Source organism: Bison bison, unplaced genomic scaffold (genome assembly GCF_000754665.1).
Source record: "Bison bison bison isolate TAMUID 2011002044 unplaced genomic scaffold, Bison_UMD1.0 scf7180017864064, whole genome shotgun sequence".
Classification (NCBI taxonomy): Eukaryota; Metazoa; Chordata; class Mammalia; order Artiodactyla; family Bovidae; genus Bison; species Bison bison.
In genome coordinates this window covers 308,554-321,996 of record NW_011494636.1, presented here as the reverse complement: position 1 = coordinate 321,996, position 13,443 = coordinate 308,554, and the positions used below count along the sequence as shown (strand labels likewise).

Genomic DNA, 13,443 nt, shown 5'->3' with positions numbered 1-13,443 from the left:
GTGTATATGTACCACAGCTTTCTTATCCATTCATCTGCTGATGGACATCTAGGTTACTTCCATGTCCTGGCTATTATAAACAGTGCTGTGATGAACATTGGGGTACACGTGTCTCTTTCCCTTCGGTTTCCTCAGTGTGTATGCCCAGCAGTGGGATTGCTGGATCATAAGGCAGTTCTATTTCCAGTTTTTTAAGGAATCTCCACACTGTTCTCCATAGTGGCTGTACTAGTTTGCATTCCCACCAACAGTGTAAGAGGGTTCCCTTTTCTCCACACCCTCTCCAGCATTTATTATTTGTAGACTTTTGGATCGCAGCCATTCTGACTGGTGTGAAATGGTACCGCATAGTGGTTTTGATTTGCATTTCTCTGATAATGAGTGATGTTGAGCATCTTTTGATGTGTTTATTAGCCATCTGTATGTCTTCTTTGGAGAAATGTCTATTTAGTTCTTTGGCCCATTTTTTGATTGGGTCATTTATTTTTCTGGAGTTGAGCTATAGGAGTTGCTTGTATATTTTTGAGATTAGTTGTTTGTCAGTTGCTTCATTTGCTATTATTTTCTCCCATTCTGAAGGCTGTCTTTTCACCTTGCTAATAGTTTCCTTTGATGTGCAGAAGCTTTTAAGGTTAATTAGGTCCCATTTGTTTATTTTTGTTTTTATTTCCAATATTCTGGGAGGTGGGTCATAGAGGATCCTGCTGTGATGTATGTCAGAGAGTGTTTTGCCTATGTTCTCCTCTAGGAGTTTTATAGTTTCTGGTCTTATGTTTAGATCTTTAATCCATTTTGAGTTTATTTTTGTGTATGGTGTTAGAAAGTGTTCTAGTTTCATTATTTTACAAGTGGTTGGCCAGATTTCCCTTCAGGTCTTAGCTGTGGCGCATAGGGTCTGTGTTGTAGTAAGCAGGATCTTTCATTTGGTGTGCAGGCTTCTTTCCAGTTGTGGCATATAAGGGCTTAGTACTTGTGGCATGTGGGCTAGCTGCCCAGGCCATGTGGGATCTTAGTTCCCCTTCCAGGGATCTAACCAGTATCCCTTGTGTTGACAGGCAGATTCTTCTAGAAAGATGGTACCAATGATCCTACATACAGGGCAGCAAAGGAGACACAGACATGAAAAACAGATTTCTGGACTCAGTGAGAGAAGAAGAGGGTGGGATGATTTGAGAGAATAGCACTGAAACATGTACATTACCTTATGCCGTATGTGGATGACCAGTGCGAGTTCAGTGCATGAAGCAGGGCACCCAGGGCAGGCCGGTGTTCTGTGACAACCTGGAGGAGTTGGGTGGTGAGGTAGGTGGGAGGGGGTTTTAGGATGGGGGGAACATACGTATAGCTATGGCTGATTCATGTTGATGTATGGCAAAAGCCATCACAGTATTGTCAAGTAATTATCCTTCAATTAAAATAAATAAATGCATTTTAAAAATAAATAATTAAAAAAAGAAAGAAAGGCGATTGTTAACCACTGGACCACCAAGTCCCTAACCATTGCTTTTATAGAGGGGCATATCTGTATTTTTATTATTTTCAGAATTTACTTTCTAATTCTAGCTGTCCTTTGTTTATGTTAAATGTTAAGTGTGAAGTATGTAATATTTTTCTACATTTAAAAATATATAGTTACAAAATTGTGTGATATGAGAAACTGTACTCTGTTTCTTCTGCAGCTGTTTTCTACTGCTGTTGCTTTCATGGAGCATATTATTTCCGAGTGAAGCAGTGTGAAATAAAGCCTGAGATAGGTGTGAAGGAAGGGTGGAAGTGAGGGAGGGTACTGTGAGGGAAGCGTATATGTGAGGAGAAGCTGGGCGGGAGGGAAGAGTTCTGTAGAGAAAGGGTACTATGAAGCAAGGATTTGGCCAGGTTTAAATGGTCAAAATAGTCTATGCTTTAGGGTGACCTAGGGGCTATCATGTACTCTCTGTGAGAGAGTTCTCACAGGGTTTTTATAGTAATAAGGTAAGATCACATATTTAAAATTCTTTGGAAACCTATGAAGTATGACACAAATAGAAAATGTCATGGCAACAATAACCACCTTGCATTTTCAATATCTGTGACTGTTGGATACCCAGGCTACATGCTGAAAACTTGAAGACATGTCACTTTCCTTTACTCACAGCTGAAATGTCCTAAGAGGACCCCCATATTAACACTTCATTCCAGCCTGACACAGACTTTCATGGTTAATTCCCACTGTAGAGAAATGGACTACATGTTCCTATTCAATATTTATAGATATAAACTATAAAAAAGATAAAATATTTCATCATTCAGTGAATTTATTACTGTTTACTCCTAGTTTCTAGAATGCTCTTAAGCATATATGGGTGGAGTACTTTTAAGTCTAGTAGATTAAGTTGCTGTATCTGTTGAATGCTCAGACATGCTTCTTAGCATTTTTAAGATAATACTGAGCAGTGATATTGCAAAACTGATTGACTTTAGATAAGCAAGAAGACTCATCAAGATGATCCGTTCAATATATACAGTATATACCAATACATAGGTCTATTTATATTGGCTCTCTGTGAAGGAATGGAACTTAGACCCTAAATGTATACAACCTACATATGATGATTACAAGCCATAATAATAAGTAGCTTTTGAAGACTGTACCCCTTAGAATGCAGTTTCATAGCCAGTATGATATATGAAAAATATGTGGCTGTATTAAGAGTGAAATGAGGCAGTGTTGAGGTAGAAAATATGTCTAAACATTATTACTTGTTCTTTTAAAATATGGACATTCAAACTATGATAAACATACAAGTGATTGTATGTGAACATTTTCCACATGATACTAGCCTGTTTTTAATTTTCACATTGATTTTGCCCTATGTATACACATAGTACGGAGAAGGCAATGGCTCCCCACTCCAGTACTCTTGCCTGGAAAATCCCATGGATGGAGGAGCCTGGTGGGCTGCAGTCCATGGGGTCGCTAAGAGTCGGACATGACTGAGCGACTTCGCTTTCACTTTTCACTTTCATGCACTGGAGAAGGAAATGACAACCCACTCCAGTGTTCTTGCCTGGAAAATCCCAGGGACGGGGGAGCCTGGTGGGCTGCCGTCTGTGGGGTCGCACAGAGTCGGACACGACTGAAGCGACTTAGCAGCAGCAGCAGCATGCACCAAACCCCTTTCTATTAATGTCAATTATTATAATTAGTTGCTTTCTACTTACCACAGATAATTCATTTAATCAACATGTATTTTGGTTTTGAATTTATTAAATGTGGCCAGAAGCAAAGCTCTGCTTAATTATTCTACCATGAGAGCTGGTACTTCATCATTTATAGGAATTTGTGCTGTGTTGAAAAACAAAGCAATTGTGTGTCTCACCTCAAACTTTCCTCTGGATTCATCTGACTGGTAGCCCTTTATTTTCCCTTTTCCTAACTTACTCTTTTCTTTAAATAATATCATGGTAGTAGTAATAGTAGTAGTAGTGGTAGTAGTGGTAGTCACTCAGTCGTGTCTGACTCTTTGCGACCCCATGGACTGTGGCCCACCAGGCTCTTCTGTCCATGGGATTCTCCAGGCAAGAATACTTGAGTAGATATATGACTTATAAATCATTTTACAATCATTCTAGGATAAAGTAAGATGGATATTAAAAATCAATTACAGGACTGCTGCAAAAGTAAAGAGAATTAACATTTTTTTTCTAAAGTCCTCAGCACAATGTCTCACTTGCATGTATATCTGCTTCAGCACTCTAGTTCTGGAGGCTCTAGAGCAGCATAGTCTCCAATTGCCTTAAGTATTAGGGTCAAAAATAAAAAACCAGGTTTTGCTAGTGTACTTCTTTGTAGATAAAATTTTACCTCATTGACACACATTTGGCATCAGACACTTGTCTAAAGAATCCCTTCTTCAGGCAGCTGTTCTGCAGTTTCAGCTAGCAGCCCTCTTCTATGGTGATTTCTTAAAAAGCTGTCCCTTCATCTCAAAATTACTGAATAGCACGTCACATTTCCAGATGGCTCAAATGGGTGGTTCATCCCAAGCCAAATTATACTACTCGAGCATTTTTCCATTTGCTGTGTGCTTTTTACAACCATTTTCCTTTTCCGTCTTTAAAAAATAGTTTTCATATTCCTGAATCTTATCTATTTATAGAATTTATAAGATGAAATAATACTGTTAGCTGCACTGTGATTTAGTCTATGTTTATTTTATGTTTATATGACATAAGTGCTAAATTGAGTATGGAGACAGTATTAACTGATTCTTTGCTAAATCCAAACATGCTTCATTTGTTTTCCTTTTTGCCTTAGAGGTCATCAGAATGTGAGGAAACCAGTATGCCTACTGTGCACAATCTTGTTCCTATCATCAATGACCAGTCTCAGTACATTTATCATTTAGAGGCAGAAGTCAAGTTCTGCAAGGTAAGTATCCCATTAAAAATTTAAGCCAGACTATATGAAATTTGTTATTAATCATAATATCTTGTGTGAAAAATTGCTATTGATTAGTCTTCATGTTTATAGCAACACCTTGATGGTTGCCATCTTTCTGTGATTGAAAAGTCTGATGTGTAATGAGAGCTTCTCAAGCTTGGGATGGTACTCCTGACCATGCCATTCCTGAATACTTAATTTCCCAGTAGTTTATAATTATATAGTAGTCTGTAATATTTTGATACTATTCTCTTATGTTTTGGAATTTTTCCTTTCTGTTCTGTTTGCTTTAGTCCAGCTTATGGGAAATGCTTTGAAATAGTAATACCACTCATTCTCCCACTCTTATCAACCTGTTGAAATTGTAGTGCAGCAAATAGGGATTCTAAGCTGGTAGACTGTATCTACCCCTTGTCAGTATAAAGGTTCTTACTGTAACTTTGAATGAAGATAGCTCATGGGGGTACTGATACTTAAAATCAAGAAACCAAATGTTGTCACTTATGGCTTATAATACTAGATGTTATCTATTGCATGACTGTATGAGGTTTAGTAATGTTTTTAATGCCTTCCGAAAGTATGTTAGTGTCTTCGTTTTTTTTTTTAATATTAATACATCAGATTATGTGATATTTTTATAGAACTTAGTGATATCTTTTGTATCGTGTATTATATTTTCAACATATGGTTCCTCTTCCAAAGTGTAAGTCTGATATGTAGCTTAAGAGGCCTTTAAATATTTCATTGTCAGCTTTTCAAGGGAGTTTCCTGATCTTGGCATGTCATTTCTCCTTGTTCTTGAAGGATACACTCATTACTCTACAGGTATTCTTGGATTACTAGAAAAGCTGAAATAGTATCCTAGGACTCATCCCATTAATAAGCTTCTATTAATCGCTAAAATGCTGTGAGTAAAACCTGAAAGATATTGTAGGGGAGATAAAACATTAGCTCTGCCCTTTTAGTGTCTTTGGTTGGGCCTTTGAATTAAACCGACATAAGATAGATTAACAGGATAAAAGGATACACATTTACTTAATGTAAGATTTATGTGACATGGGAGCCTTCATAAGGAAGTGAAGACCTGAAGAAGTGGTGAAACCTAAGTGCTTTTGTACTTGATTGAACAAAGAGAGGCAGCTGTGGAAATGTACCGAAAATATGTGGGGAGGCTAAAGAAGATGAGTTCTTTTAACAGGGACTGTTTGTACAGATTTCTCTCAGTCTCTACTCCCTGTCTCTGGTGATAAGACTGTTCTTTCTTCCTGGCATAGGGAGGGCATCGTTCACATGGGAGTTTTAGTCCTGCTTGCTGGAAAAAAAGGGGAAGTCAGAGCAGACTTGTGCCTGCTGTTTTTCGCAGGCCCTTAGCTCAAGATAATTCTTCCAGAGTGGCAAATGTTGAGATGGCAGATTCTTCCACTGTGTAATAAAAATCGTAATAAACTTACCATCTAGTTGAGAGCACTATTACCTATGAGAATCACACCAATATGATAGTAAAGATACAATGTGGTCCTTTATTTTGTGGTATAAACTATAGTCATAATAAGAGAAGAAGGTTACTAAAAGCTCACTGTCTTTGAGGATGTTTTTATGGGAGAGAAAAATCTTAAGGTGTAGGATCGTTAGATCAGCAGAAGGGAGATGAGAGAATTTTAAAGGAAAAACAGCAACAGTGGAAGAAAATATTCAGGATGGATATGATTTATTTACGGGGGTCATGAGGCATCTAGTCTACATTCCTTCAATGGAAGATATCTCTTAGAAATTATTAAAATAATGCTGAATTGGTTAAGTAGAAGATTGCAAAATCCTTGAAAGTCAGACAGAGTATACATTTGATACATATTAACAAGGAAGCAGGATATTGAGAGTAATGTTTGAGGGTTTAGAAACCTGACTAGTTTTTTTAATTAATAGATTTTGTTTTTTAGATCAGCTTTAGGTTTACAGAAAAAGTGGATGGAAAATACGTAGAATTATCCTGTATTCCCATGTACTTTATAGCTCCCAGCAGTTTCCTCTGCTGTTTACATCATGCATCAGTGCAGTATGTGTGTTACAGTTGATGAGCTAAACTGTTACATTATTATTTAGTAAATTCCTCAGTTTACATTAGTGTTCACTGTGTTTTACATTCTATAAGTTTTCTAAAACATGTAATGGTATATATCTACCATTACAGTATTATAGAGAATAGTTTCACTGCTTTAAAAATCATCTGTGCTCTGCTTATTTATCCCTCCTTTCCTATCCTCTAAACCCCTGGCAACCACTGATCTTTTTACTGTCTCCGTAGTTTTGCCTTTTCTAGAATGTCTTGTAGTCAGAGTTATACAGTTTGTAGTCTTTTCAAATTGGCTTCATTGCCTTAACAATATACATTCAAGCTTCCTTAATGTTTTTTCATGGCTCCATAGCTTATTTCTATCATTGAGTAATATTCCATTGTCTGGATATAGGAATTTTTTTTTAACTACTCACCAATTGAAGGAAATCCCACTTGCCTCTAAATTGTGACAACTACAAATAAATCTGTCTTTTTTTAAACTCATTTTGATAAATGCCAAGAAGCAAAATTGCTGGATCACCTGTAAGAGTATGTTTATTTTCATAAGAAATTGCCGTACTGTCTTCCAGAATGGCTGTGCCATTTTACTTTCCCTCTAGCAGTGAATGAAAGCTCATGACGTGGAACAGTCCTTGCGAGAATTTGGTGTTGTCAGTGTTTTGAATTCTAGTGTATTAGAAATATGTGATGCTATCTTGTTTTAATTTCAATTCCCCGATGACATACAATGTTGAATATTTTTTAATATACTTATTTTCTGTTTATATACTCTCTTTGATGAGGTATCTGTTCGGGTCTCTTGCCCATTTTTTAATTAGGTTGTACATTTTCTTATTGTTGAACTTCAAAATTTCTTTATATATTTTGGATACCAGTCATTTATCACATATATCTTTTGCAATTCTTTTTTCTCAATTTTGGCTTGTCTTAACAGCATCATAGAGCTGAAGCTTCTAATTTTAATCAAGTCCAGCTTATCAATTTTTTTCTTCCATGGACTGTGCCTTGTGTGGCATTAAATCTAAAAATACTACCCAACCCAAGCTCACCAATATTTTCTCTAATTCTTTTTCTAGCTTTTTGATAGTTTTGTGTTTTGCATTTAGATCTGTGCTCCATTTTTAGTTAATATTTGTGAAGGTGTAGGATCTGTATCTAGACATTAAAAATTTTTTTTTGCATATTGATATCCATTTGTTTAACACCATTTGTTGAAAAGACTATCAACATTGAGTTACCCTTATTCCATTTTTTAATTAATTTTATTGGAGTATAGCTCCTTTAAAATGTTGTGTTCGTTTCTACTGTACAGCGAAGTGAATCAGCTATATGTATATATATATCCCCTCTTTTTTATTTCCTTTCCATTTAGGTTACCACAAAGCATTGAATAGAGTTCGCTGAGCTCTACAGTAGATTCCCATTAGTTGTCTATTTTATACATAGTATCAGTACTGCATATTTGTCAATCCCAATATCTCAATTAATCCCCCTCCCACTTCCGTCCTTGGTATCCATATGTTTGTTCTCTATCCATTGTTAAAGACCGTTGACTGTATTTGTGTGTGTCTGTTTCTGGGCTCACTATTCTGTTTCATTGATGTGTTGGTCAGTTCTGTCATAAATATCACACTGTCTTGATTACTGGAGCTTTATAATAGGTCTTGAAGTCTGCCATTGTCAATCTTCCAATTTTGGTCTTTTCCTTCAATATCATATTGATGATTTTGGGTCTTTTGCCTCTTTATATAAGCCCCAAAGTAGTTTGTAAATATCTACAAAGCAACATGCTGGAATTTTGACTGAGATTGTGTTGAATCTCTCAAGTTAGGAGGAACTGATATTTTGACAATATTGAATCTTCCTATCCATGTACATGGAATATCTCTCCATTTATTTAGATATTACTTGATGTCTTCATCAGAGTTTTGCAATTTTGTTCTTACAGATCTGATGCATATTTTATGCAATTTATACCTGAGTATTTAATTTTGTTGGTGTTAATGTAAATGGTACTGTGTTCTTAATTTCAAATACCAATTACTTATTACTAATATATAGGAAAACAATTGACTTTTATATATTAACCTTGTAATGTGCAACCTTGCTTAATGATTTATTTTAGTAGATTTTTTTGATTTTTTGAGGTTTTCTTCATAGACAATCATGTCATCTATAACAAATATAGCTATCTTTTAAAGAATTTCTTCTTTTATAGCTTTTATTTTGTTTCTTGCCTTATTATTTTAGTTAGGACTTTTAATATGATGTTGAATAGAAGCGATAAGAGGTGACCTCCTTGTCTTAAGCTTAGTGGGAAACTACCCATTTTCTCACAGTGAAGTACAGTGTTAGCTATAGGTTATTTGTAGATGTTTTTTTACTAAACTGAAGATGTTTTTTCTTTATTCCTAGTTCATTGAAGTTTTTACCTTGAATGGCTCTTGGATTTTGTCACTTGCTTTTTTTACATCTATTGATATGATCATTTGATTTTTTTTCTAGCATGTTGAATTATTTTGATTTTGAAATATTGAGCCAGACTTGCATAGGTAGATTAAATTCTATTTGGTCCTGTTGTATAATTCTTTTTATACATTGTGGGATTTGATTCACTAATGTTTTGATGAGGATTTTTGCATCTATATTCATGGGATATATTGATCTGCCATTTTTCAGCCCTGTAGTCGATTCACCTAGTTTGGTTAGGATAATGCAGACTTCGTAGAATGAGCTAGGAAGTATTCTCTCAGGTATTTTATAAAATATATTTTGGAGAATTGATCTAATTTCTTCTTAAAATGTTTATCAAAATTCACCAGTGAACCAATATTAGGACTGGTACTTCCAGTTTTGAAAGAGGATCAATTATTTATTCAATTTCTTTAATACAAGTAGGCCTATTCAGGGCTTCCGTAAAGGCTCAGACAGTAAAGAATCCGCCTGCAATGCTGGAGACCTGGGTTCAGTCTCTGAGTTGGGAAGATCCTCTGGAGAAGGAAATGGCAACCCACTCTAGTACTCTTACCTGGAAAATCCCGTGGACAGAGGAGCCTGGCAGGCTACAGTCCATGGGGTCGCAGAGTCGGACATGACTAAGTGACTTAACTAGGCCTATTCAGATTAACTGCCTTTCCCTTTAGGGGTTTTGGTAGATTGTGTCTTTCAAGGGACTGGTTCATTTCCTCTAGGGTGATCAAATTATGGACTTAGAGTTGCTCATAATGTTCCTTTATTATCCTTTTAATGTCCATAGAATCTGTGCATGTGTGCTAAGCTGCTTCAGTCGTGTCTGACTCTGCACAACCCTATGAACTCCTCTGTCCATGATTCTCCAGGTAAGAATACTGGAGTGGGTTGCCATGCCTTTCTCCAGGGGATCTTCCTGACCTAGGGATCAAGCCCGCATCTCTTATTTCTCCTACAGTGGCAGGTGGGTTCTTTACCACTAGCGCCACCTGGAAAGCCCCATAGATTCTGTAGTGGTATCATTTCTGAGGTTAGTAATCTGTATCTACTCTCTTTTTTGTCTTGATTAGCCTGGCTAGACTCTAATCAATTTCATTGATCATTTCAAAGACCAATCTTTTGGTTTTGCTGCATTTCTCTGTTGATTTTCTGTTTTTAATTTCATTTGTTTCTACCCTAATTTTTATTATCTTTTCTTCTACTTAAAAAGATTTAATTTCTTTTGTTGTTTGTTATAGTTTCCTGAAATTATTGTTTTGAAATCTTTATTCTTTTTAATGTTTCCCCTGATTTAGTAGCATCTCACAAATTTTGATGTGGTATTTTCATTTTTGTTTAGTTCACAATAATTTAAATTTTTTTCTTGAAACTTATCCTTGACCTGTATATATTTAGAAGAGTATTATTTAATCATCACATATTTTGGGAGTGTTCCAGCTGTTTTTCTGTTATTGATTTCTAGTTTAATTCCACTGTGGTCTGATAACATACTTTTTGTGATTTCCATTCTTTTTAATTTGTTAATATATGGTTTTAGACCATAGAATATGGTATGTTTTGGTGAATGTTATGTGTTAGCTTGAGAAGAGTGTATATTTTGTTGTTGTAGGATGAAGTAGTATATAAATGTCAATTAGACCCAAGTGATTAATGGTGGTGTTCAGTTCAACTATGTGCATACTGATATTTTGCCAGTCTGCCAGATCAGTCAATGACTGATCGAGGGATGTTGAAATCTCTAACTGAAATAATAGATACATCTATTTCTCCTTATAGTTCAATCAGTTTTTACTTCATGTATTTTAATGCTGTTGTTAGGCACATATTCATTAGGATTATTATGCCTCTTAGAAAATTGAACTTTTTATCAATATGTCATGCCTCTTTATTATCCCTGATATTTTTTCCTTACTATGAAGTCTGAAATTAATATAGCTACTCCAGCTTTCTTTTTTTTAATTGTTCTTATGTCTTTCTTTTTAAAAATATCTATATTTTATTGAAGTATGGTTGACTTACAGTGCTTCAGGTGCATAGCAGGGTAATTCAGTTATACAAATACACATATATTATTTTTGAAATCATTTTCCATCATAGATTATTACAAGATATTGACTATAGTTCCCTATGCTATACAGTAAACCTTTGTTGCTTATTGCATATCTATTTGTTTAATTAGAAATCTAGCATTCTGCTCATATTAAATCAAACAAGTGGAATAATACTGTCATAATTTTTAGTTATGCATAAATTCATAAGCTTTCTAAAATGTATACATTGCACGTATTTATATATATGTATACAAAAGCTTTTCTGCTACACTTGATAAAGGCTAAGAAAGAACATTAAAAAAAAAAAAAAGAGATGAAGAAATTGAAGAACATAAACTAAATGAAATGAGCACTGAATATGAAACAGAAAAAGTGAAACAAACTAGATAAAAGTAAAAGATCATCATATAGTCCAGTTGTTTTTAAACATGATTGCTCCTTAGAAATGTATCTGGAGCTCTGGAGAAAAAAATAGACAAATGCTCAGTAGCTTTCTTTTGATTTATGTTAGCATGGTATATCTTTCTCCATTACTTTACTTTTAAAGTATCTGTGTCTTTAGATTTAAAGAAGGCTTCTTGTAGACAGCGTGTACTTGGGTCTTATCTTTTATTTACTCTGGAAGTCTGTCTTTTAATTGGTATAGTCAGAGCATGAATGTTTAAAATGATTATTGATACAGTTAGCTATCTATAATACCTACCATATTTTTTACTGTTTTCTATTCATTGCCCTTGTTCTTTCTGTTTTGTTTTTTTTTTTTTTTTTTGTACCATCTCTGGTTTTGAGTTACCCTGTTATATGATTGTGATTTTCTCCTCTCTTAGCCTATCATTTGAACTTCTTTTTTTAAAAAAAATTTATAAGTGGTTTTCCTTGAGTTTACAGTTACCTTTACCACTAATCTAAGTGTATTTTCAATAAACACTTCAGGGGTTGGAAAAATTCCTTTTAATAGAGTGTTCCCAGTTCCTCCCTCCTGACCCTGATGCATTTCTGTCATTCATTTCAGTTATCCACAAGCTATGATCACTGTATCAGTTCAGTTCAGTCACTCAGTCGTGTCCGACTCTTTGTGACCCCATGGACTGCAGCACACCAAGCCTCCCTGTCCATTACCAACTCCTGGAGTTTACTCAAACACATGTCCATTGAGTTGGTGATGCCATCCAACCATCTCTTCCTCTGTCATCCCCTTCTCCTCCTGTCCTCAATCTTTCCCAGCATCAGGGTCTTTTCAAATGAGTCAGCTCTTTGCATTAGGTGGCCAAAGTATTGGGAGTTTCAGCTTCAGCATCTGTCCTTCCAATGAATATTCAGGACTGATTTCCTTTAGGATGTACTTGTTGGATCTATATACACTATCGCTAATATGATACTAAACAAACTGTTATCTGTTATATCAGCTAACAGTAAGAAAAATAAAAGATTATACTCATCTCTATATGCCTTCTTGGACTGCTTTTTCTTTCTTTATGTAGATCTGAATTTATAACCTAAATAAATTTCCTACTTCTTGAAGAACTTTTAAGATTTCTCGCAAGGCAGGTCTACCAGAAACAGATTTTCTAATTTTGGTTATCTGAAAAAGTCTTTGTTTTTCCCTCACTTTTGAAGGTTGGTATCACAATTCTAGCTTGTCGGGGCTCTTTTCATTCAAAACTTTAAATATTCCATTATACTTTGTCCATGCCTGCATGATTTCTAAAGAGTACCTCATGTAATTCTTATCATTGCTTCTCTATAGGCAAGGTTTTTCCCTTTGACATCTTTAAATTTTTTCTTTTTTCTCTTTGTCTTGGATTTTCTTCAGTTTGAATATGATATACCTGGGTGTAGATTTTTTCAGTTTTATCTTGCCCTGTGTTCTCTGAGCTTCTTGAATCTGTGGTTTGGCACTTGTAATTAATTCGGGGCAATTTTCAATCATTATTCATTTAAATATTTCTTCTCCTCCTTTATCTCTTTCTTAACCTTTATTATTGTTCCACAATTCTTAGATATTCTGTTTTGTCTGTATCATTCTTTTTGTTCTTTGCATTTCAGTTAGAGAAGTTTCTGTTAACACTTATTCAAGCTTACTAATTCTTTGGATGTGTCCAGTCTATTAATGACCCCTTCAAAGGCAATCTTCATTTCCTCTGCAGTGTTTTTGATTTCCAGCATTTTGCTTTTTTTCTTAGTTTCCATCTCTGCTTGTATATCGATCTGTTCTTGCATGTGGACCACTTTTTCCCATTTGACCCTTTAGCATTCTAATCATAATTATTTTAAACTCTCCATCTGATAATTCCTGCTGCGATTCATGGGGTCGCAAAGAGTCGGACACGACTGAGCAACTGATCTGATCTGATCTGATAATTCCAACATCTTTGCTGTATCTGAGTCTGGTTCTGTGTTTGCTTAGTTTCTTGCAACTGTGTTTT

General features: G+C 35.2%; 1 protein-coding gene across 10 annotated transcripts in view; it reads left to right on the top strand.

The window, feature by feature from the left end:
• Positions 1-13,443, top strand: part of SDCCAG8 (serologically defined colon cancer antigen 8) — a 245,165-nt gene that overhangs the window by 14,580 nt on the left and 217,142 nt on the right. For 9 of the 10 annotated variants that reach the window (XM_010836676.1, XM_010836675.1, XM_010836674.1 and 6 more), the window contains exon 4: positions 4,298-4,411. In XM_010836676.1, coding sequence (XP_010834978.1) covers positions 4,298-4,411 — 114 coding nt within the window. Of the gene's footprint in view, positions 1-4,297; positions 4,412-9,793; positions 9,836-13,443 lie in introns of those variants that run through there. The other variant, XM_010836679.1, reaches the window with a different exon arrangement.